Source organism: Chinchilla lanigera, unplaced genomic scaffold (assembly GCF_000276665.1).
Source record: "Chinchilla lanigera isolate Chin_1 unplaced genomic scaffold, ChiLan1.0 scaffold00007, whole genome shotgun sequence".
Classification (NCBI taxonomy): Eukaryota; Metazoa; Chordata; class Mammalia; order Rodentia; family Chinchillidae; genus Chinchilla; species Chinchilla lanigera.
In genome coordinates this window covers 32664646-32688124 of record NW_004955408.1, presented here as the reverse complement: position 1 = coordinate 32688124, position 23479 = coordinate 32664646, and the positions used below count along the sequence as shown (strand labels likewise).

General features: G+C 39.7%; 1 protein-coding gene across 6 annotated transcripts in view; it reads left to right on the top strand.

The window, feature by feature from the left end:
• The window catches only part of Klhl3 (kelch-like family member 3), a 123471-nt gene that overhangs the window by 31843 nt on the left and 68149 nt on the right, over positions 1–23479 (top strand). For 3 of the 6 annotated variants that reach the window (XM_005376506.1, XM_005376502.2, XM_005376503.2), the window contains exons 2-4: positions 280–399; positions 10267–10373; positions 22171–22292. In XM_005376506.1, coding sequence (XP_005376563.1) covers positions 362–399; positions 10267–10373; positions 22171–22292 — 267 coding nt within the window. In that variant the 5' untranslated portion in view covers positions 280–361. Of the gene's footprint in view, positions 1–279; positions 400–10266; positions 10374–22170; positions 22293–23479 lie in introns of those variants that run through there. The other 3 variants (XM_005376504.2, XM_005376505.1, XM_013506859.1) reach the window with 3 other exon arrangements.

Sequence of the window (23479 nt, the reverse complement as noted above, 5' to 3'; positions counted from 1 at the left end):
CAGTTTTGGTGGTGGTGGTGGAGATGGAGCATAAGGACCTCCTACAAAGTCACATAGTACTTAGTGGAAAGGCTGGGTTGGAGCCTGGCTTCTGTTAGAGAAATGCAGTTTGTGTTGGAAGATCCTGCAGAAATACCTGCATGGAGTACTTCCTTGCCTGCTAGGTCTGTGGTCAGGAGATATGCTGCCGGGGGTGGCATCTGGACCTGTGACAGCTAGGTGACTGGGTATGCCCATGTGTGATCTCTCTTTCCCCTCCCTTTTCCTTCCTGTTCACAGCGTCAAGTCAAGCTCCCAGCCTCTGGTACAGGCTGGAGATGATGAGAAGAACCAGAGGACAATCACCATCAACCCTGCCCACATGGGGAAGGCCTTCAAGGTCATGAATGAACTGCGGAGGTACTTTTCCTATCTTGTCTGTGCCTTTTCAGAACTTGCAGAGTGAGCTTCATCAGGAAGAGTGAACAAAAGTCAGAACACCACCACCTAGTAAATTCTGACTCTTCCCCACCCACTCAGTCACTTGTCTTTCCCTTTCAAATTCTGAGACAAAATGGCTTTGCAAGAAATCTCTCTTTCCTTTATATTTATCTAACACCTGTCATTTTAGTGATTAATCACAGGGGGAAATTCCTTTGTGGTTACAGAAGGTCTGTTCATAAACTTGATTTCCAACTGAACCAGCTGCTTAAAAACCAATAATAGGATGATTGCAGCACCTACACAGAATTGCAGATGAAAGATTGTGGATGTCATAGATTGTCTTTTGGCTTCCCTCTCTTATCCCATGGGCTAAGTTTAGCTTGGTAAAATAGTCACTTGAGTGGAAGAATATCTAGCTCCTTACATGCAGTTTAACTCTGTAAAGAAAGAAATGAAATGCAAATGCACTCATCTCCTACCTGAATGATGATGGTATGCAGGTTATTTGTCAGGCCAATGTGCATGTGTGATGAGCTTGTTAAAAGACAGGTTCAGGGCCCCGAACATGTTTTTCTGTACAAAGCTTGTGCATACAATGTCTTCCGTACCCAAGAGCACAGAAACTTCCTTTGCCCATGCTATTAAGTATTTACTACCTTCTTTATCCTGTTGTGAGGGCTACTTGTTTACCTCCCTTTTTCCTCTGTAGGTCAGGAACTCTCTCTGGGAAGGGATAACTTCTGAGTGATTTAGAGCTCTAGAACCTGGCCCTTCATGGGCACTTTGACTCATTCACCAGTGAGGTCCACAAGCAGTAGCTAGGCCTTGGGAAGACTTGGTGGGATACACAAAGTCAGAAATGTTAATAGATCAGTAATCTTTCTATATAGCAAAATAAAAGGTAGGTAGTAGGAAACAGAGAGATAGATCTTTTGAGGGACCAAGGGCAGAACCTGGAGGGAGAGGGAGGCAGGGAAGGGGAAGGAGATGAAAAAATAATTAAGATGCTCCTCACTACTAGCTCATCACAATGAGTGTAATCATTATGTACTGTAAACATGTATTAAAAATAAAAATTAAGGGGCTGGGGATTTAGCTCAGCGGCAAAAGCGCCTGCCTGGCAAGCGCAAGGTCGTGAGTTCGGTTCCCAGTACCGGAGAAAAACAAAAAACAAAACAAAACAAAACAAACAAACAAAAAAATTAAAATAGGAAATAATCTTTCTATAGTGCAAATAGGTGCTTGAAGGAGAAATCCATCAGATGTCCAACAGGTGGTAAGAATGAATAATAGCTCTTCTTAAATGGTGCAAGTATGTTGGATAAACTTCGGAGAATATTTCTTAAAGGGGGTTATGCTTGTGCTGACTTTTGAAGGACAAGTAAAAGTTAAAAGATCTGATGGGTTGTGAGAGGGGAGAAGCCTTCTAGGCAGAGAAAATGGCCTCAAAAGTGTTTTTGGACTGAGAGATTGAATTACTTTTAAAGAAAAGTTCTATCTGATTCTGTGTTTCCTTGTTTTTCCTTTATGCATGGGTCAGTCTTTGGCACTAAAAATAAAGTTAAATTAAGTTTGTCTTATGCTCTACTGTGCAATTTTTATTAGGCTTCCTGCCAGATTTCCTCGAAGCTCTGTCTATAGCTGCCTTCGTCATTAGCCAGGGCTGACGTTTGTGTCTATTGGCATGGTTCTTTTGTCAGGAAATAATTTGTGTTGTGTTCCCTAGACATTATTGGAGTTCTCCATTTAGGTTCTTTGAGTATGATTTGTGTCCTTTGTCTGATTCAGGAATGTAGTTCTCTCACTAGGTTTTATTTTACCTGGTGCAGCCAATTCCAGTGAGTACTGAGAGGGAGAGCTTGGGGAATAGACATGTATACAGGATTCTCTTATTAGTCTCTTCATTTTCTTAAGTATCTTTTTAAAAAATACATCCTAAGTCCTCATTACTTTTGTAACAAGTTATTAGGTTTTTGTGTCTTCCCCCTCAAAGCACTGATGTGGGTTTAATCTACTCTAATAGTCCTGCTTCTTTAAATGAGTTTGAAAAATCCTACATCCTGCACCCTTTCTGAGATAATGTTATACATACATATAGAATGTTAAACATTTTGAAAAGTACTGCAGTAAACTTGTTTATTGCCTCACACATTGACTATAGAATACCCTTTAGTTATTTTTATGTATAGTTTTGTGCAACTTGTTTTAGAAAACACTATTCTAAATATCAAAGTGCTTTTCTGAAGTATAAGTGAATAATCTTTTTTTTCTTTTTGTTTTGTTAAATGGACCACAATCTGTATATATTTGGGAAATTTTTAGTTCAGGTTTAGGTATGGAGTTCTCTTTTAATCTTATTTATTTTCTGTAAAAGGAATTTATTTATTTATTTTTTGATTGATTGATTGTCTGTTTGATACAGGGTTTTGCTATGTAGTTCAGGCTGTCTTTGAACTCACTTTGTAATCCAGGCTGGCCTCAGACTCACAGTGATCCTCCTACCTGAGGCTTCTGAGTGCTGGGATTACAGGCCTGTGTCACCACACCCAGTGAGAAATATATTTATTGAGGAACATTTAGAAAATGCAGATAAACATGAAGTAATCTATAATTTTAATACTATTAGTAACACTTTGGAGAATATCATTTTTTCAAATATATATCTGCATCTAATTTTGTCTCTCTTTTTGTGTGTGTGTGTTAGGAATTGAACTCAGGACCTTGCACTTACCAGGCAGGCACTGTACTGGTGAGCCATATCCCTGGTCCCTTAGTTTTGTCTCTTAACACTTTGTGGAACACATTTTTCTATCTCATTGTTCTATATGAAATGGATAAATGATATTCTACTTTTGGTGTATTTTAAAACAACAGTTCCTTGTTGGATATCTAGGTTTTCCTAATTCCTCATATAAAAATACCTGCGGTGGTTATCTTTGTTACAGTGTAATGTAGTGGTCACAGCACAGACTAGTTTCAAAGCTTGGCTGTAGGTCTTACTAATTGTGTGACTCTGAGCAAGTTAATTAGTCTGTCTGACCTTGCTTTTGTATAGCATAAAAGGGGGCTAATAATAGTACTAGTCTTGCTGGTTGTTAAGAGGATTAATGAATAAAGTGCTTAGAAAAGTGAAAGCCCATATATTACTATTATTATTTGTGCACATTCATAATTACTTCTATAGTACTAATTCTTAGATATAGAATTAGTTATTTCATAACTAATAATACAGTTATTTCATAATTAACATAATAAGTATTCTTTAGATATTACTGTGAGACCTTGACACACAATGAATATTCTGTGTTAGCTAAATGATGGTGATGATGGTGTAAGCACTGCACTAGGTTGTGGGAATTTGGCAGTAAAAAAGAGAATCAAAGTCTTATGCTCAGTGAAGCTTGTATTCTTATGGTATTCAAAGGCTCTACCAAATTCCAAGGTATCTAAATGGCAAACTTTCTGAAACTGGAGTGGAATAGGTGGGGCAGGGGAAAAGAATACCTGAAGTGACACTTTATGATGTATGTAAGTTTAATGAGTGCTAGAGAGAGGGTAGGCTAACTTTGTTTCATTGAAGACCTGGATTCAAGTGTTTTGCCGCATAGGGATTAAGTTAATGAAATGTTACATGATATTCCAGTGCCCTAGTATTTTCTCTTGCATTGTTTTCACATTCCCCTCCCTTAATTTTAAGCTATTTTAGTTCAAGCACATATGTTCTTTGCAATTTATGAATCACATAATTCATGAATATCCTATTCTTTTTACTTGCATGGTAGAGAATGGGCTGTTGGCATGGTAACTATCCAGGCTTCCTTTTTCTTTGGTGCTTCATTGCTCTGGCCAGAACACAGCATGTCTGGGTAGGAGAACTTAAGGGACCCTTTGGCTCCTGACATCACAGTAGTGGTGATGAAGTCCTTTTCAGAACAGAACACCCTGACCAGGTCTGAAAAGAAGGGGACAGGAAGGGTGGAGAATCCAATGAGCATTTGAAATCCATAGTCTTTCTTTCTCTTTTTTTTATCTTATTTGAACAGTGCCCCCTTCCCCCACCAGAGCCTGGCACATGCAAGGCATATGCTCCACAACTGAGCTGTACCCCTGGCCCCTTGATAGTTTCGACTTCTCATTTTACCACTGCAAACAATTCTCTGCTCTATTCTTTTTGTGGATTGTCACTATGCTTTTACCACTAGTAATGAATCATCTAAGCACTTTGCTTTCTGCTTCCCTTTTTCTTTTGGGAACAGCTTTATAAAAATATAATTACTATGCCATATAAATTCACCTATTTAAAACATAAAATTTAATGGCTTTTAAAATATTCACAGTTATGCAACCAAAATCAATTTTAGAATATTTTCATCACTCACTGTGTACTGTAACACTCACCCCTTTCCACTTCTTCCCCCTGCCTTTATTTCCCCTTTATGTTCTAGTCCCAGGCGATAACTACTTTCTTTCTCCATAGATTTGCCTATTTTTGAGTCATACAATAGGTAGTCTTTTGTGTTTGTCCTCTTTAACCTAGCATAATGTTTTTAAGGTTCATCTACATTATGGTATATCTCAGCACTTCATTCCTTTCTATTGATGAATAAAATTTAATTATTTAGATATAGCGAAATTGGCTCTTGGCTATAATAAATAATCTACTGTAAGCATTCAGGTACACATTTTGGTGTATGTTTTCGTTTTCTGGGTTTACAAAAAGCAGTAAGTCATGGCAACTCTATAACCTTTGGAGGCACTGCCAGATTGTTTTCCAAAGCAGCTGTACCCTTTACATTTTCATCAACAGTATGTAAAGATTCCAATTTCTTCAGTTCCTCTTTAATACTTATTAACCGAGCGGTCTCACTAAGTATTGCTAAATTGCCCAGGCTAGCTCTGAACTTCTAATCCTCATGCCCCAACCTGCCAGTACTCCAGAATTGGGTTATTTTTATGCTTATTATAGAGTTATAAGGTTTTGAATTCTTCTTATACTCCAGGTACAAGCCTATTACTGGTAGGTAACTTAGAAGAAAATTTTCTCGTTCTGTGGATTGGCTTCTTACTTTCCTGATAGTATCCTTTGAAGCACAAATGTTTTAAATTTGGATACCTAACTTACCATTTGTTCTTTTGTGGTTTGTACATTTGGTGTCATAGCTAAGAAACTATCACCTTATCTGAAGTCATGAAGCTTTACCCCTATATTTTTTTCTAGGAATGTTTTAGTTTTAGCTCTCACACTTAGGACTTTGATTCACTTTGAGTTAATTTTTGTGTATGGTGTGAGGTGGGGATCCAACTTCATTCTTTTGCATATTGATATCCAGTTGTCCCAGAACTGATTGAAAAAGTTATTCTTTCCTAGTTTAGTTGTATTAGCACACTTGTAAAAAATCAGTTGATCATAAATGTAAGGGTTTGTTTCCAGACTCTCAATTCTATTCTGTTGATCTGTATAGATATCTTTAGACCCTTTATTGGTATACTCTCTGTACCACACTCTCTGTTTTCCTGGTTCTTCCTCTTCTCTCTGTTTTTAAATAAGAGATAGGATATCATTGTGTTGCCCGGGTTGGCCTTGAATTTGTGATCTTCCTGCCTCACCCTTCAGAGTAGCTCATAGTACAGTCATGCACCACTGTGCCCAGCCCCCTCATCTTTTTATACATCTCCCGCCTCTGAACTCTGGACCCATGTGTCTATCCACTTGTCTACTTGATAACCCCACTTAGCTGTGCAATAGGCAACTCAAATTGAACATGTCCAACACTTAACCTCTAACCTTAAGGAAATATTTTATGGGCAAAAAGAAAAGATATAAGCTAACATTTGCTGAGTATGATGATTAGCACTGTGCCTTATTTCATTTATAATATATCTCAATTCTGTAAACTTGGGGCATATTATGTACTTGCTAACAAAATAAACACTATTAATTTTGATTTTAGTGCCTCAGCACATTCCTAATAGCTGTACTGTACTTTTCCACAAATGAAAAAAAAATGTATAGCACTTCTCTTTTCTCAAGATTGTGCTTTGGAGTAGTATCATAGCTGGGAAAGAAAAGGATCCCCTACTTCCTCTGATTGGTTGAATAGGAATACTTGTAAGCTCTGCAGGCTTTCCATGTAAGGTAGAGACATGGAGATGTCTGCAGTGTGCAGGCAGGCTTTCCCACCCTCAGGGAAAGCCTACTTTGAGTTTTTGGCAACTTTTTTGTACTGATGTGTTAGATTTCCTGTTGCTGGACAGCATATCCAATACCTGTGACTTAAAGGAGGAGAGTTTCATTTGAGTTACAGTCTCAGAGATTTTAGTTCATTGTTCTGGCTGCAAGGCAGAAACATCATAGTGGAAGGTGGCAGAGCAAAGATACTTAGTTCATGGTGGCCAAGAAGCAGAGCTGTGTCCGGGAGAAACAACAGCCTCCAAAAGCATGCCCCCAGGGTCCCACCTCCTGTTGCGCCTCACCTTCTAACAGCACACTAAGCTGTTAGATTATTCCACTGATGAGTATTGTGCCTCCCTGGTCCTATTACCTTCCTTAATCCAATCAGATTGACAATAAGCTTAGGCTTCACACCCATTTTCTCAGGTTAGAATTTCTCTGGCACTGAGATCAACTCCTGACCTGTCAGAACGGCTCTCATTTATTTGCTTAATTGAATTTGCGATCTTTATTCTTCCTTGTCCATATCCCATTTACTTGGGAATTATCCATTTTGTTGAGTTTGTACAAGATATCCTACTCTGACATTTGCTTGTTTACTTCTAGTACTGAAAACTTGTTTAGCATTTCTTAATTTTCCTTGTTAAAAATTTCATCATCTAAATGTTACTTACTAAAAACATTATTGGCTTCTCTTAAACAGTGGTGGTAACTCCAGTTTTTCTATAAAATCTTCAGTAGAAGTTAGAATGTTCAAGATGAGTTTATTCTTTTGAGAATACATTTTTATAATAACTTTGACCAGAGCTTACTTGGCTTCTGCCATCCCATTTGATCTTCATGATTTGTGTCCCCAGAGCAGCCAAGACGGGTTAGAAAACAGTGGTGAGCTTGTTTGTCTATGTTCTTATAACCCTGTAGGGGCAGAGTCAGTCCTATTCTTGTTTGTACTGGTTATTCTGATAAAGTTGCTGGGTAAGGTCTGCTGTCAATTCAGTGGGAGGTCCCAACCTCTTGGTTTTGTCTTTTTGTGCCCACAGGTCTTACCCTTTCCAGAAGCCCCATCACTCACAATTTAGTCCCCATGCTGAACATGTCCTGACCACCTTTACCTGTTGGTGCTAAGGTGTCTTTTTCTTTTTTATTATAAAGAGAGAGAAAGAACCAATAAAAATGATACAGAATTTCAAAACAAGGTGATAGGAAATTAACAATGGTTATTATATTGCATATTATCAAAGTAGTTGCTCAGATTACCAGATACAGGCCTGTGAGATTGAGCAAATGATACAAGCACTAAATGTTCCTTTTAATGAACTAATAGAAATTAGTAGTACAATTATCTTAGCTACCTTAGCTATCTATATCTTTTTTTCCCTGCCTTCTTTTCTCTTTTCCCCCATCCCAGTTGTTCTTCCCTTTTGAGCAGTTTCTTTCCCTTTCACTATATCTATTGTACCTTTTGGATCTTATTTACTATTTCAGTTTCTTACACTAGAGAGACAATACGATGTTTACACATGCGAGTCTGCTTTATTTCACTTATGAGTATGGTCTCCACTTGCATCCATTTACCTATAAAAGCCTCGAGTTTATCTTTCTTTATAGCTGAATAGTACTTCATCATATAATAATACTACATATTTTTTATCCATTGTTCAGTTGATGGACATTTGGGTTGTTTCCAAGATTTAGCTATGACAAATTGCGCTAAGTCTTCCCATTAGAAGTATCAGCCCGTCACAAGGCTTTGTGGTACAGTGGAATAATCACTAGACTGTGTATGGAGTCCAGAGAGCTGGATTCAAGATTCAGGTCCTGTGGCTCTGGGCAGCTCTTCACTTCTTTGGGTTTTATAGACCAGATGATCTTTAAGGATATTTGCAGCTTGAGCTTTTTGTGCCATTTTTATTTTTCTATTTCTCTCAATGAACCTGGACTAATGTTTTGGTAGTTCACAGTGGCTTAATATCCTTTACCAGAGATGGCAAATACTGTATGCAGCTTCTTTTCCATCTTTCAATCATGGCAGACTTCTTAACTAGTTTCCACAGCCTCACATAGAGCCCAGAAATAACCTCAGATTTCTTGAACTATCACCAGTGAGTGACACTTGCAATGTGTTTGTCCTCCTTGCTTTCCTTCCTACCTCTAGTGTTTTAGTGTAAAGGCAGAACCATTCAATGGGCTCTGAGTTTAAGCTACATGCATTCAAATCATGTTTCAACTTTCCCGTGTTCCCTTTGTCTGTGACCTTGAGAAAGTTGCCAAACTTCTCTGAGCCTCAGTTTCCTCATTTTTATATCTAGCAGAATACTTAACCCTCTTTATTGGGTGGTGGATAGAATTAAATGAGATAATATGTGCACAAAAAGTGCTTAGAATAGAACAGGACCTGATACCTATAACTCATAACTGTTATTATATTAATTATAAGAATGATAAAAGCTTACACTGATAAAAGAATAATTCCTGTATTGACAGAGACTTGTGGCACCCTCTCAATCTCTAAAGTAGTCAGATATCCGTTCTGTCTCTAAATGTAGGTTGATCCACTTTTATTCTTCCATTTGTTCAGAAAAAATTCAGGTCTACTGTGTGCTAGGCATGAAGCCAGGGGTTTAGGATACAAAGGTAAATAAGACAATTCCTTTTCCAAGTTTATAGTATGATGGAGTGACAATCATTTAAAGAAAGTTACAATATTCTTAATAATCGCAATGATAGGAATTTGCACAGGGCCTTCAGGAAGTGTGTACAGGTAGAGTCTTCTTGGTGGTAGTGTTAGGTCTAGGTGGAAGGAGAGTACTGGAGTCTGACTTCTTATCAGAATTGCACATCCAGTGTATCTCAGTCACTTTCCTTTCTGCTGGGACAAAATACCTAACACACACAATTTGAAGAAGGAGAGGTTTATTTTGGCTCAGTGTTTACAGTGTTCAGTCCATGGTTGGCTGGTTCCAAGGCAGGAAGGCATAGTGAAAGGGCCTAGGTGGAGGAAAGCTGCTCATGTTATGGCAGCCAGGAAGCAGGAGGAAGAAGAAACCATGGAGGGAAATACATCTTTCCAGGTCATGCCCCCAGTGACCTGCCTTTTGTGACTGGACCCTACCTCCTAACAGCAAGTCAGTTGTATCATCCCCATGATTCAGTCACTTTTCAAAAGTGCCACCTTTGAGCACATGAGGCCTTTGAGGGACATTCTTGATCTAAACTCTAATACTGCCATATAGCCATTGAAGAATTATTAGTCCTTGGTCTTGGTGTAGCACACCTCAGTGCTATGCCCATGTTGCTTGGCATTCATTCAGTCATTCAACTGACAGCCCCAAGTTTTTGTCACTGTTCCCCAGCCACTGTCCCCATAATTCTCAGTCAGAGCTGATGGAACTTGGGAGCAGAGAGGTGAAGACAAATAAAGCAGCCTTGAATTTACAGTTGTAGCATAGTTGGACCTCTCTTTATGCCTTATGAAAGCATGAGTGGAAGGCATATCAGGACTTGGAAAGTCAATGAGCCCATCTTCCTGCCTACATCAAGATAGAGCAAGTCTCTGTAACAGTCTTGTATGATGACAGTATGAAATCTGGGTGGGAAATAAAAATACCTTTGTACAATGGGAATAGGTATCCATGCTGTGACCATTCTGTCCCCGTCCTGTCCCCTTACAGTAAGCAGCTGTTGTGTGACGTGATGATTGTGGCAGAAGATGTGGAGATAGAAGCCCACCGTGTGGTCCTGGCAGCCTGCAGCCCTTACTTCTGTGCGATGTTCACAGGTACGGTGAGGGGCACACAGTACCCTCAGGTATGGGGCTGCCACTCCACTGGGAGAACAGAGAGGGTGGTAGCATGAGGGGAACAAGGAAAGAGAAGGCTGTAAAACCTACCATGAGAGCTTCTCTGTTCTCAGCTTGGCACCATGAAGATCTTGATGGAGCCAAAGTCTCAGGCAGGACAGTTGGACTTGTGGGCCCCTCCTTGTCCACCACAAGGGAAAAAGAGGTAGACTTACACAGCCTATCAGTTCTCAAGCTTCAGCATGCATCATAAGCTGTAGGGGAGCTTGTTAACAATGTAGATTACTGGGATCGTTGCCAGGCTTTGTGATCTCTCGTTGTGCAGATGGAGGACACAGGGTGGGAGAAGGAAAGAGTCTTTCTCAAGGTCACATAGTGAGTGGGTCTTCACTTCTGGACGCCTGGCCAAGTGGAATAGTCTACTGTCAGGCTCACACGTTGTTCTTCTCTAGCCCTTCCTTTCAGGAGGAGGTCATGGGCATCTGCCAGCCATTATAGTCGTGTGGATTGTGGTACAATACCAGGGGTCCCTTTGTTCCTGGGAATGCCTATGAAAGGGATAGCTTTGTATAACTATTTCATATAATGCTACAACTGGACTGAATTCACTGGAACCAACAGGCTGAGCTTCTTGTCTCTAGTTTATCAGAGAACCACTTCTGAACTGGGTACAGTGCCGTATAAATCACTGCTGACAGAAGGAGGCCATCTCAGTTTGCGAGATCCCCAGACTGGGTCAGTTCTCCCTTCCACATGCTTTCCAGGTTCCCTGTGCCTGCTCTGAGTGTGGTCATCATTGCTCTGCATTCTGGTGTGTTTGCAATGCCCATACCCTGGCAGCTATGTAACTAGCTGCTTTTCTTCTTGCAAATGTCTCCTCTCTAGAGAAGGCTCCTCTGACTACCCTGACCATAGTTCCACATTTGTCTATCTAGCCTATAACTGGACTTTTTCATATCACGTATCACTATCTGATAATCATCTTAGTATTTAAATTTTTTTTTTTTTACCTGTCTTTCCTCACTAGAATATAAGTTCTGTGAAGATAGGACCTTGTTGAACATGTTTGTTACTAATCCTGAGTGCCTGGTATGTAGTAGGACTCAAGTATTTCTTTAAATGAACTAATGAAATGTTGAGCTTTGGGCCTGTAGGAAGCATGTGGGAAGCATGTCTTGTCAATGTTAAATCATCAATGTCCACCACAGAAGGTGGCCCGTGAATACTGAAAGAATGAACATGAGTTGCTAAGAATGGTGAATGCAGAACATTTTTGCTGAATTTATTATTTTTCCTAATTTGGCACGTAGCTGGGCAGGTTATTTTTGTTGGGAGAACCTTGGCACTTGTGCTGTGAGGGTTCCTTGTATATGTGTCCCCCCTAGATCATCATGTGAAGGAGCTGCTCTCAACTTGGAGTTGTTCCTCTTCTGAAAGGGACCAACCACACTTGCCTTGCTTTGAGCTATGGGCCAGGAATTTCACATTGTAGTTTGGAAAACCAGCTGAGCTCACTACCTGGAAATTTTGAGCCACATTCCTTTGCAGTGATCTCATTCTAGTTGTTAGGGTTTTATTTCCTTTTATTCTCTTTCCTCCATTCATCTCTATTTTTTTTTTAAATTTATCTTGTCCCCAGTAGTTATTTAGCTACAACTTCAATACATAGCTCTGCTGGTCACATTTTGTGTGTGTGGTTTGGTAAGTCCAATATTGAGAGAAAGCTGTTTGCAATTGCAATGAATTATGTTGTTGGGTCTACTTTTGATAATCAACTTGTCTCTGGGGTAATGGGATGGCCTTAGGAAAAAAAAAAAAGTGATTTTAGAAATTGGGAGGAAATATGTTTCTGGAACAGATATTGGGCTTTAGTAATTGAAGGGAGGGAAGAATCAATGTAATATATAGACTCTGGGGAGTGTAATGTAATGTTCAGCCCCAACCTTCCATCTGGTTACCATGCATTCTTTCATTCATCCTTCCACCCACACATTTGTGGTGGAATACCCCACATTTTAATACTATGCACATATGTTGGTTACAGAAAAAATCAGAAAGTGTGAACAAGCAAAAATTTAAAAATATGCATATACTACAACATCTATGTAAAAGTATGGTTTATCTCCTTTAAAATTTTGTATTTATAAACAGGTACATGTCCAAAATAAATTTTTCAACATAGATGAGTTCATTTTATATGTATAGCTGAATAACTTTTTTTGATATATGCATTTTTAAAAATTGGTATTCCTCTTTAAAGGATGCTTTCCCTGTTTGTCTCTTTGCTTGCCTTACTTGTATTTATCCCTCATTACCTCTTAAGCATAATTTTTTTCCAGAGGTCCTTCCATGACCCTTCTGGACTAGGTTAAGTCCCCTTATTACTTCCCCCCAATGTACTTTATGCTTTTTCTTATCTTAATACTTCCTCAATATTTGATTTTCCTAGTCATTTATAAGCTTTATGAGGGTAAGTACTATACCTTCTCAATTCATTGGATAGTAGTTACCCAATAAAAATGTACTTAAATGAGCTTAGCATTATGTCATAAATATCTTTCCATGTTGATGAAATCGTGTGTATCTACATCCTAATTTCAGTGGCTTCATAATATTCCATTCTATTGGTCAACTTATACATTATTGGGACAAAATACTTGACATACACAACTTAAAGGAGGAAAGGTATATTTTGACTTATGGTTTCAGAGGTTTCAGTCCATGGTTGGCTGGCTCCCAGGCAGAAACACAGTAGTGGAAAGGCATGGTGGATGAAAGCTGCTTACCTCATGGTAGCCAGGAAACAGAGAGGAAAGCGAAGAAGGTGCCAGGGATCAGATATTGTCTCAAGACTATGCCTCCTTGATTCATCCATATATACCCAGAAATCTACTTTATTAATCTCCTAGGTGTCACATAAGCTAATCAAGTTGAGAGTCAAGATTAGTCAGTGCAATATATATCCTAATTGAAAGTCCATTTCCTTATTTGCTGGAAATAATAATTCTAACATTTCCCTATTCTAAGTAATTCTGTCATGAGTATACTTTCATCTTAATCTTTATTTACATTCTTTTTTTCTTCTTTTAGTTTTTAGAGGCAGAGTCTTGCTTATGGTCCAGGCTGGCCTTGTGCTCACTATATAGTCCGGGATGACCTCGAACTTGTAGCTATTCTCCTGCTCAGCCTCCTGAGTGCTCGGATTACAGGTGTGCACCACCATACCTGGCTTTATTTATAGTCTGTACTATTCCCTTAGACTACATTTATAGAATAGGAAATACTTGGTTAAAGGCTGTGAACATATTGAAGACTTGTGAGACATTTGTCACAATGCCCATTAGTTGTTCTAACCTGTGCTCCCATCAGCATTATGTGAAATTTTTGTATTTTTGGAACCTTTTGGCTTTGCCTAAAACTTGGTAAACAGGTACAAAACACCCTCCAAGTACACTGAAAAATTATGTTCCAGTTATCATATTTGGCTTTAAAATGCCTAAAATTTGTCACAAAGAGGGCCAGGTAGCTCTTGGTAAGTCCATTTCTATCAGCACATTTAAGGCCAAAGGGAAATACATATGGCTTTCATCTGACTGAGTTGTGCAATTATGTTCTTTTAGTCAGGATTTGGTGTTTTTATTTTTTTGCCCTATAATTTTGTGTGTCCAGATAGCCTGTAGTGGTTCCAAATGCCAACCCCATACGCCTCAATCATATCTGGCCCACAATAACTTGGAATACAAGTGGTAAAAGCAAGAGCTGAGCGCCCTCTGAGAGTATACAAATCTCTCAACTCCTTTCTATGCAACAGGAGTGGAGAGTCCAGCAATGTGGGGACCTTCCTGTCTCTCCCATATGTACCAAATACTTAAGACTCTCCCTCAGTCCTCTCCTGCTAGTACCTGCATCTCCAGGGATGCAGTTTTCCTGTACTGTAGTATTCATGTTTCATATGGGTCCCTGAACTACATGGCATCTCTATACTTTAAAAACAGCCTCCACTTAATAGTGTTAAAGGAACTGAGGTCTAAAGAATATATGGTCTCATGGTCTCACGTGTATCACTGTGGCTCAAAGACATGGCTTTTATCCCAAATGAAACCCTCACAGTGATGTCTTCCACTGTTCTGTTTTTTTGTACCATTTACATGGCTGATTTAGATTAGTTTTTGTTTTTTAAAGAATCACTGTCCAGTTTTTATTAGATTAATGCTGATATTCCACTGGTCTCTGTAGAAATTAGATATAAGAAGAGGTCAGGAGTGTGCTGGGTGTAAGGGGCAACAATTTGAGTGGACACCAGTCATCCACAAAATAGAGCAACAGAGGCTTGGCTCGCTTACCCCCAATGCATCCTCTCATTCCATACAACCTTTGTTTTAACCTTGCTGTCTGACAAACCCAGCTGGGTCCTGACTGATACCCTGTGCTGTGTTTTCAGTGTTCACATGGTGTATTGGTGCCTTTGAAGAACTGCATGTAACATGCAACTCAAAACGTGACACAAGGCAATGGAGTGGTGAAGGAGGGAGAACTGGAAACTGGATAGTTTCTTTGGGCCTTGACAGAGGTTGTAAAAAATAGTAGTCATAGTAGATAGGGTCTGGATCCTGAGAGCTTTGCCTCCAAGGAGTCAGATATTAGACAGAACAATTCATTTTAAAAGGGCTGGATGTATCAGGCTGCCTGGGATTAAGGAGTAATGCTCTGCCCTTTTATTTGATTGTCTTGTTGAGTTAGTCACATTTGGGTGAAGTACAGCAAAATGGGAGTTCTTCTTACTGCCCCTAACTTCCCACATCACAGTCAGACATTCTCTTCTGGCATAGGAAACCCAGATTTGTGCTGAAGGAATATAGTAGCTATGTGTAATTATATGTTGCTGTGGATACAGAAACAGAGTTTTCAAGGCAGTGATTTGGACCATGGTTAAAAAAAGGTCTGATAGTGCCTAAGAATAGAGACTGATATCCGTCCCCATTAAGGTGCAGTTGGTTTACTAAGGTGGTCTAGGATAGAACTGTCTGGGTTTAGAGTAGCTCAGATTTAAAATTTACATCCACATTGGAGATCACTCTTGGTAAGGAATGTTTTATGAGTATTCATGGAAGAGACTTGGAGTGGCTGAGATAGAGGCCTTTTTGCTAAGGACTATACACAGGGGTCATAATGCCATCTTGTATTGGGAGATAGTGTGGTATCTTGGAAAGGGCTTTGGAGCCAAAATTACCTTTCTTCCAATCCTGACTCTGGCACTCAAAGTGTTTGGTGGAGAATTCACTTGTCCTTTTCAATCCTCACCTTTCTTATCTCTGAGACCGAAATAATAATACTCAAGTAACAAATTTCAGTAATGTGTATAAGGCATCCAGCACAGAAAAGGTGCTTTAAAAATTCCTGTTACTTAGAGCAATTCACAGTTTCCAAAGCTCTGTGGAGATAATGTGTGGCTGTGACACTCATCATTATGATAGTGATTAGAGTTGACCTGAAATATCTGTGTGGATACTCAGGCATTTCCTTCTGCCACTAGCTGAATAAAAATCCATTCCAGGTGGAGGAGGGGTGAGATTCCAGGCAAGGTGGGTAAAGGGTGATATTTATCACTGTGGCTCTGCTGGATTCTGCTGTCCCAGTTCTCACCCTCTTCTTGTCTCCTTTGATTCTCACACAGGCTAGGGATAAAGGCAGGGCAGGGAATGTCCTTATTTCACAGGAGATGAAGGTCAGACTTTTACAGCCAAATGGCTCAGACTACTGTTCTGCAGGAGGCTTGGCTAGGATTCAAGGAGGGGACAGAGTATTGCTTTCTCTCCTTTGAGGTTATTGGTGATGTAGGCCTTAGTGCTCAGCTCTAGCCAAATGAGTTGGCAATGCAGATATGAGGACTTGGATAAGGGTTGGGGGAAGATGATTTGACACCTTCTTAACATCCATGAAGGATCGCTGTGCAAAGGAGAAAGATTTTTCAGTTTTCATTCTGCCTAGTGCATTACACTGTTATAACAGAAAGGATTCAAGTTAGGAGGGAGGAAGAATTCTATAATATAAGGACTTTTGAACATACCTTTTTCTTCCCTTTAAAAACATAAACTTGTCCAATCCTCTGTGGATGGACATTTGGGTAAGAAAATTGTGATACTTTTATATAATGGGATATTACTCAGATATAAAGAAAGATAAACTCAAGGCTTTTATAGGTAAATGGTCACAACTAGAGACCATAATCATAAGTGAAATAAATCAGATCTGCATGTGCAAGCACTGCATTGTTTCACTAGTGTAAAACCTGAAAGAGTTAATTTAAACTAGGAGGTATGATAGATATTGTGAAATGATAGGAAAACACTCAAGGGTAAAGGGCAACTGGGATGTGGGAAAAGAGAAGGGAAAGAAGGAGAAATTTAGTATGTATGTATACACAGGATAGTTAACATAGTTGTTCTACTGTCTTCTATTTCTTTGCTGAAAGAAACTGTCAATGAGTCGTTGATTGATCAACATTGCATGTCTCTATCTGTTTTCATGAGAAACCACTTTGAAGATATCAATATGTAATACAAGAAGCATTGTTAATTTCCTACCACTTTGTTTGTAACTCTGTATTGTCTGTACTGTTCTTTTGCTATTTTGTAAAAGGTTGTCTGTCTGTTAATATTTTCGTTTTATTTTTAAAATAAAAAAAAATAAAAACATAAACTTGGAGAGGAATTTGTGGCTTAAATGTGGTTCTCTAGAGACACCTGACAGCCAGTCTACCATCCCTTTTTCAGTTGCAAGGCTTATTTACTTAATAATAGGATTGAGTATATACCAGTGACCTGGAAGATGAGTCAATTATTTTTCTAGACTTCTTGAATCTTCTGTGATATAAAAGATTTTTTGATTACACTCCTCAAGTCAGGTCTCCGTCTTCCTGATCATCGTTGGCAGTTTTTTACCTAAAAATATCTCAATTATATACATGTGAACTTGCCAGGGGCTAGTGGAACGCTTGTACCTAATAGGGATGTGGACTTGCCTGTGCTCCTGGGCCTCTGTGTTTCTCCAAGACTGCCAATACAAGGCCCTAAAGTGGAGCCTGAGGATTAGAAGAAGATCATCAAGACATAGCCCCTTAGTCCAGGCCATCAACATCTTTCCCCTGATATTCTGCAGTGACTTCCTAATTGGTCAACCTGCTTCTTGTTTTGTCCACACCCACCCCTCCACCATCATCTACATGATAGCTGTGGTGTTCTTCCACAAATAAAAATTCCATGTTTACCAGCCTAAAACCAGTCAGGCACTTCCCATTGTCATCAGGGTAAAGTCTGAAGTCTTCTGAATGGCCCACAAGGCCCTTGTGTGTCCAGTCTCTGCCTGTATATCCAGCCTTGTCTCAGTGCTCCTCCCTTTGAATGCTATGGTCTAGCCAGATTGAACTTATGCTTCCCGTCTAGGCTATGTTCTTTCTTACCATTAGACCTTTTTATATTCTATTCTCTTTCCAGATTATTCTTTTCTCATTCTCACATTTCTTCTGAGTATCAGTGGTTCTTTATTGTTATGAAACAATGATTCTATTTTATTTTATTTTATTTTTGATACTGGGAATCGAACGCAGGACCTTGCGCTTGCCAAGCAGGCACTTGTGCCACTGAACTATATCCCCAGCCCTCTTTATCATTATGAATCTGTCTTATAAGAATAATGGACTATACAGTAAGTCCCTGACCTACAAATAAATTCCATCCTGGGAGAACATTCATAAGTCAGATTCCTTCATAATCTGACAAAGTGAGTCTTATACAGCACATCAGTGAATCTTATAAAGTACACCTGTGAAAGTTCACAATGCAAATATTCGTAAATTGGGGACTTACCATATTCCAAGAAAAGCAAATATGTTCTCTTGTGTACTCATAATTTTGAAAACATATTTAGGTCATAGGAATCCCTGGCTTAAGAATTTTTCAAATAGGGTCCACTTTTGTGGCATTTATCACCCTTTGCAATTGTTGGTTTATTTCTCTATGTCCACTAGGCTGAGCTGGATGAAGACAGGGAGATCACTTGTTCACTGTTATATACCCTTTGGGTTTAGCATAGGGCTTAGCACCTAGGACACATTGATACATACTTCCTGAATGAATGTACAGCTGTCTGCTATGAGTGGACAGTGTTCTTTGGAGAAACAAGATATGCATGTTAGAATGATAAGCAGAAGGTGGAAAGGCCAAAGAGATATGCAGCCAGTGGACGTTGTCTGAGAACTCAGATCCCGAGGTGGCTGGCTGGGCCTCTTAGGAAAAAGTTAGCTTAGGAGGGCCCTTGGGTTGACCTTGAGCTGGAAAATCTTAGTATACTCACTTTCTGTTTCTAGAAATATTTTGTCAAATTACTAGAGGTGAGTAAAGGAGCAAAAATGACTAAACTCTAAGCCCTGGATGGTTCCTGCCCCTCAGGAATTATTAGAAGCCCATGGCATTATGAGGTGTCAAGAGAGAACCTCCCTTTCTCTTTTTCTTCACTCCGAGACAGTTTTTAGTGGTTGTTTTATGCCAAGCACTTTGTTTTATTTATTTATTTTTATTTTTATTTTTTTTGGTTTTTGGTTTTTCTCCGGTACCGGGAACCGAACTCACGGCCTTGCGCTTCTCAGGCAGGCGCTTTTTGCCGCTGAGCTAAATCCCCAGCCCCTATGCCAAGCACTTTGGTATGTGTTGAGGATATCTTGACAATAAGTTTGACAAGGTCCCAGCCCCTTGTTTCTTAGTTGCTGGGTATAAAGAATTTGCTTTGAATTTTGGAATATTTTGATCAAGGTCTTTGGTCAGGGTCAGCTTTAAGGTATAGAAGGCTTTATGAAATATGCCTCAAGGACTAATTTCAGATCTGTCACCTCTAAGGTGTATCTGTCTTCCAACTTGTTTCCCTGCTAAGTTTCAAATCTTAGCCCTGTCCCTTTTTAAAACTTTTTTATTAGTACATATTTGTCATACATATTGATCATATTCATCATGGGGAGTTTGTAGTTGTGCATGATACGTCTTAATTCTGTTTTCCCTGTACCCCTCCCTACCCTTCAAGCCCTCCTTCCCATTTAGAAAAGCTTTGTTTCCACTTTTTTTCCTTCCTTTTCCCTTCCTTTCCTTCCCCCCTCCCTTTATACAGATCTCTAATATACTACATGGGAGCATTCTTAGAAAATCACTGTCTTCAATTCCCTAGTTTTTCTTTCACATTTATTTTCTTTCTAAGTGAAATTTTAAGTATTAATGTTGAAAATTAGAAATTTCAGCTTTGTAATAGAGCAAAAAAAAAATCCCTCAGAATTCTGTCTGTAAAACTGTGTATTAACCTTTTGTGGATCATAGATCATATCTATATCTCTATCTGTCTATCTATGTATCTATCTATGTATCTATTTCAGTTCATGAACTCATTTTGCTCCATTATCCTGGTCACAAACTGAACTGGGGAAGAACCAAATCAGATTTTCCCCATAAGCTCAACATTGATCCTAACCATTGAATTTGATTTGACTCAATTGTGGAAAGAGTCAAGTTTATGAACTGAGATGATCTATTACACTATCTATCTATCCACCTATCTATCTATCTATCTATCACCTATCCACCTATCTATCCATCTACCCATCTACCTAGTCTTCAGGAGTTTCCATTAATTTTACCCAAAGTTATAAGAGCATAGCCTGACTCTGAAGTGCAAATTCTACAGACAGACCATCAGCTCGGGCTCTGCCCTCTCATGAGAGAGCTGCTGAATGAACCTTTTCGTTCTTGTAGTCAGGATGCTTTTTTTCAGTCTTATTTTTGAAGGCCTACATTCTTAAACTAAGAATTGACTGTCTTTGATTATATTTTGCAGTATAATTATCATGTGGACACTTATTAATGAACTTCTTAATAGCTGTTTGGAAAGAGAAATTTAACTCTGATTTTCTTGTCTATATTGTTTTTGTGTATCTCAACATGAATTTGAAAGAGACTGTAAGAGCCTGTTTTATGGGTGGGGGAGGAATCTACCATCTTTTATTGTTTCCTTTCTGCCTCTTTTACCTTCCTTAGGGCTCACTGAGCTCGGGCCTTTTCACTGGTCTCCATAGTAGTCTGAGGTAACAGAACAGAGTAGAAGGCTCTGGTCTACCTGGTCTGACAATGAAGAAAACAGTCAAGGTTTGAAAAAATTTCCAGAGTCATTCAAATCTAGGACTGTCAGGAGGGGAACAGGATTTGTGGAAGAATTATGTGCAGTCCGTGCAGCTTGAAGGTGGGCGTCTGCAGCCTACACATTGTACTGTACTTTATTTTCTTGGCTCTCCTGCATGAATTCCAGAGAAAGAAAACAACCACCCAGGCTCTGTTCTCACACTCGCATTAGGGCTTCTGAATGCTTTGTTTCTTGTAGACTAGTTGCCCTTTATTTCAGTCCACAAAGACCATGTGTTGACTGTCTTTCCTTTCTGGAAGCAGCTGCTCTTGCTGAAGGACCGTGACTCTAGGTAAAATCATGGATTGATTGCCTATAGAGTAGAGGCAGAAGTCAGAGAGGACTGAAGACTGGAAATGGGGTGCTGCTGCTGCCTTCATTCATAGCCCTTCATCCTCTTTTTCCTGGATTATTATCAGGGCCTTCCAACTTCTTTCCCTGCCTCTGATCCAACTTCCAACCTACACTCAAAATTTCATTCAAAAATACCCATTTGTTGATGTGATTTCCCTGTTTAAAAGCTCTTGGTGGTGTCATCCTCTGGATAAAATCCAAGCTTTTACAGCTTGTGTAGATCTGCAAGTCCTGGCCCTATCCACCTCTTCATCTTCTGGTTCCTTGCACCACCCTGTGTAGACAGCCAGTCTCCTGCTAGTCTCTAAATGTATCTTCTATGCACTTTCCTTCCTTTATTATGGTATCCACATCCTGCCAATTCTTCCTCACCTGTGCTGCCTGTGGAACTCCTTTTCCTCCTCTAGTATTCAGCTCAAAAGTGACCTTCAGGTAGGACACCTCACTGGAGTTCCTAGGTTGAGTTTCTTTGCCCTTTCTCTGTGTTTTGGGGATTTAGGGTAGCACAGTGGTTATGGGTATGCACTCCTTGGTTTTCAACCAACCTGGCTCCTTCCTGGATGCATAATAAGGACAAGGTCACTTGCTGTCCTCTGCCTGCTGCCATAGACACATAAGTTTTACCTGTGTTGGGGATTGAACCAACACCTTGCTCATGCTAGCCAAGCTCTACATGGCTAATTCTTGGGGCTAATGTTAATAAACTCTCTGGTTGTTGTGAGGATTGAAAGGGGCAATATTTGGCCTTAGTTTGCACTCAAAAATGTTATGTTTTTTTCCTGATTTTTGTGGTGCTTTGTGCCTACTTTTACCAAGTTCTTGTTACTTCATTTATCTTTTTATGTATCTGTCTTGCTAGACCTGTGTTCCTTGAGGACATTTGCAGATGTTCACTATTCCTGGTGTAAAGAAGTTTACAGAGAATGTCAGTTGAATGGACTATTGCACTTTGATTTGCCTTCAGCATGAAAACAGGCAATAGATAGGGTAGGGAATGCATAAGACTGGGTTTGCAGATGATCAGAGATTCATGGTTGGTGTGACACAGATGTTAGCTGGCTAACCCTCTTCTGTGCCTGAGTCCCTTCTACTGCTTCCCAGAGCACAGGCAGTATGTTTTTGTTTCTAAGACAACGCAGAAGGTCATGCAGAAATTAACTATACCCTAGGCACCAAATTCATGTTTTGTTTTTGTTGTGAACTCTAGGTGACATGTCTGAGAGTAAAGCCAAGAAGATTGAAATCAAAGATGTGGATGGACAGACACTCAGTAAGCTGATCGACTACATCTACACTGCTGAAATTGAGGTGACTGAAGAGAATGTGCAGGTAAATTCAGCCCAGCAGTAGCTCAGTGTACTGCTTTTTAAAAATATTTTATTTTATTTTTTTTGGTATTATTGAACCCTCACAACAACCTTGGTTTTCAACCAAGTGATCACTAAGGAGGAAAATAAAGCTCTGGAGAAATTAGGTGGCTTCTCCTAGATCAGTGGCTGGTTGCTGAGCCATCTGGTCCCTACACTCCTGCCTGCCTGGCTCTGGTACCCATGTCTTCCACCACTATGCAATAATGTCTCTGAGTGAGCTTGGCCCCTGGGAGTAGAAAGCCTTTAACTCACATCAGTTGAGTATCTTGTGAAGGAGGAACCAGAAGGTTAGGTGACCTGTCCTCTCTCTGGGTCATCATCTCATTGTAGGGGTCTGAGTATTGGATTGTGAGGCTGTTAGCATTTTTCTCATTTTAACCTTAGTCATCAAGATGCCTCTGAGCTCATAGAATAGCCAAGCACCAGGAGCATGGGGTTGTGAAATGTATCGTCTATGCCTTTTCCCTGTTTCAGTCCCACCTCATCTTTGGCCATCTGGAGCCTTGAAGGGACACTGAGGACAGTGCTTCCCCCAAAAGAGTGCATCAGCAGCTTGCCTCAGTCAGGGAGGTGGGTGAAGACGTCACTTTTGCCATCCATAAAGCAAGAGGACTCTGACCTCTGACCAGAGATGGCATTCATGCTGCCTGCCTTCAATTTGTTTTTCCTTCCTCCTCCCATACCTTCTCCAGCACCCACACTAACACCGTGTCTCAAGGATCAGTTTTCTGACCTGTCAGTCAGGAATGATGACAGAAACCATTCTACTGGATAGTCGTGAGTTATAGATTGCTTGTATTTGAATTTACCATCTTCTAGTCGAGTGGTGTTAGCGAGTTACTGTACTAACTTCTGTTTTCTTCTGTAATATGGGCGTAATAATACCACTGAATCTGCTTGTCAGGTTTGTGTGATGATTAAATGTATCAATGTAGGTGAAGTGCTTAGAGTAGTGCCTGGCACATGGTAAACCATGTGTTGGCTATTGTTACCTAAAATGGGGAGGTGGCAATGGAGTCATGTATTTGTGGAAGGTTTTGCCATGTTTTCTCCTCTGCCTGGGTGCTGATGGGGACTGAAGGGGAGGATGCAGATAGGGATTTGTTTTTTTTTTTTTTTTTTTTTTTTTTTTTTTTTTTTTTTTTT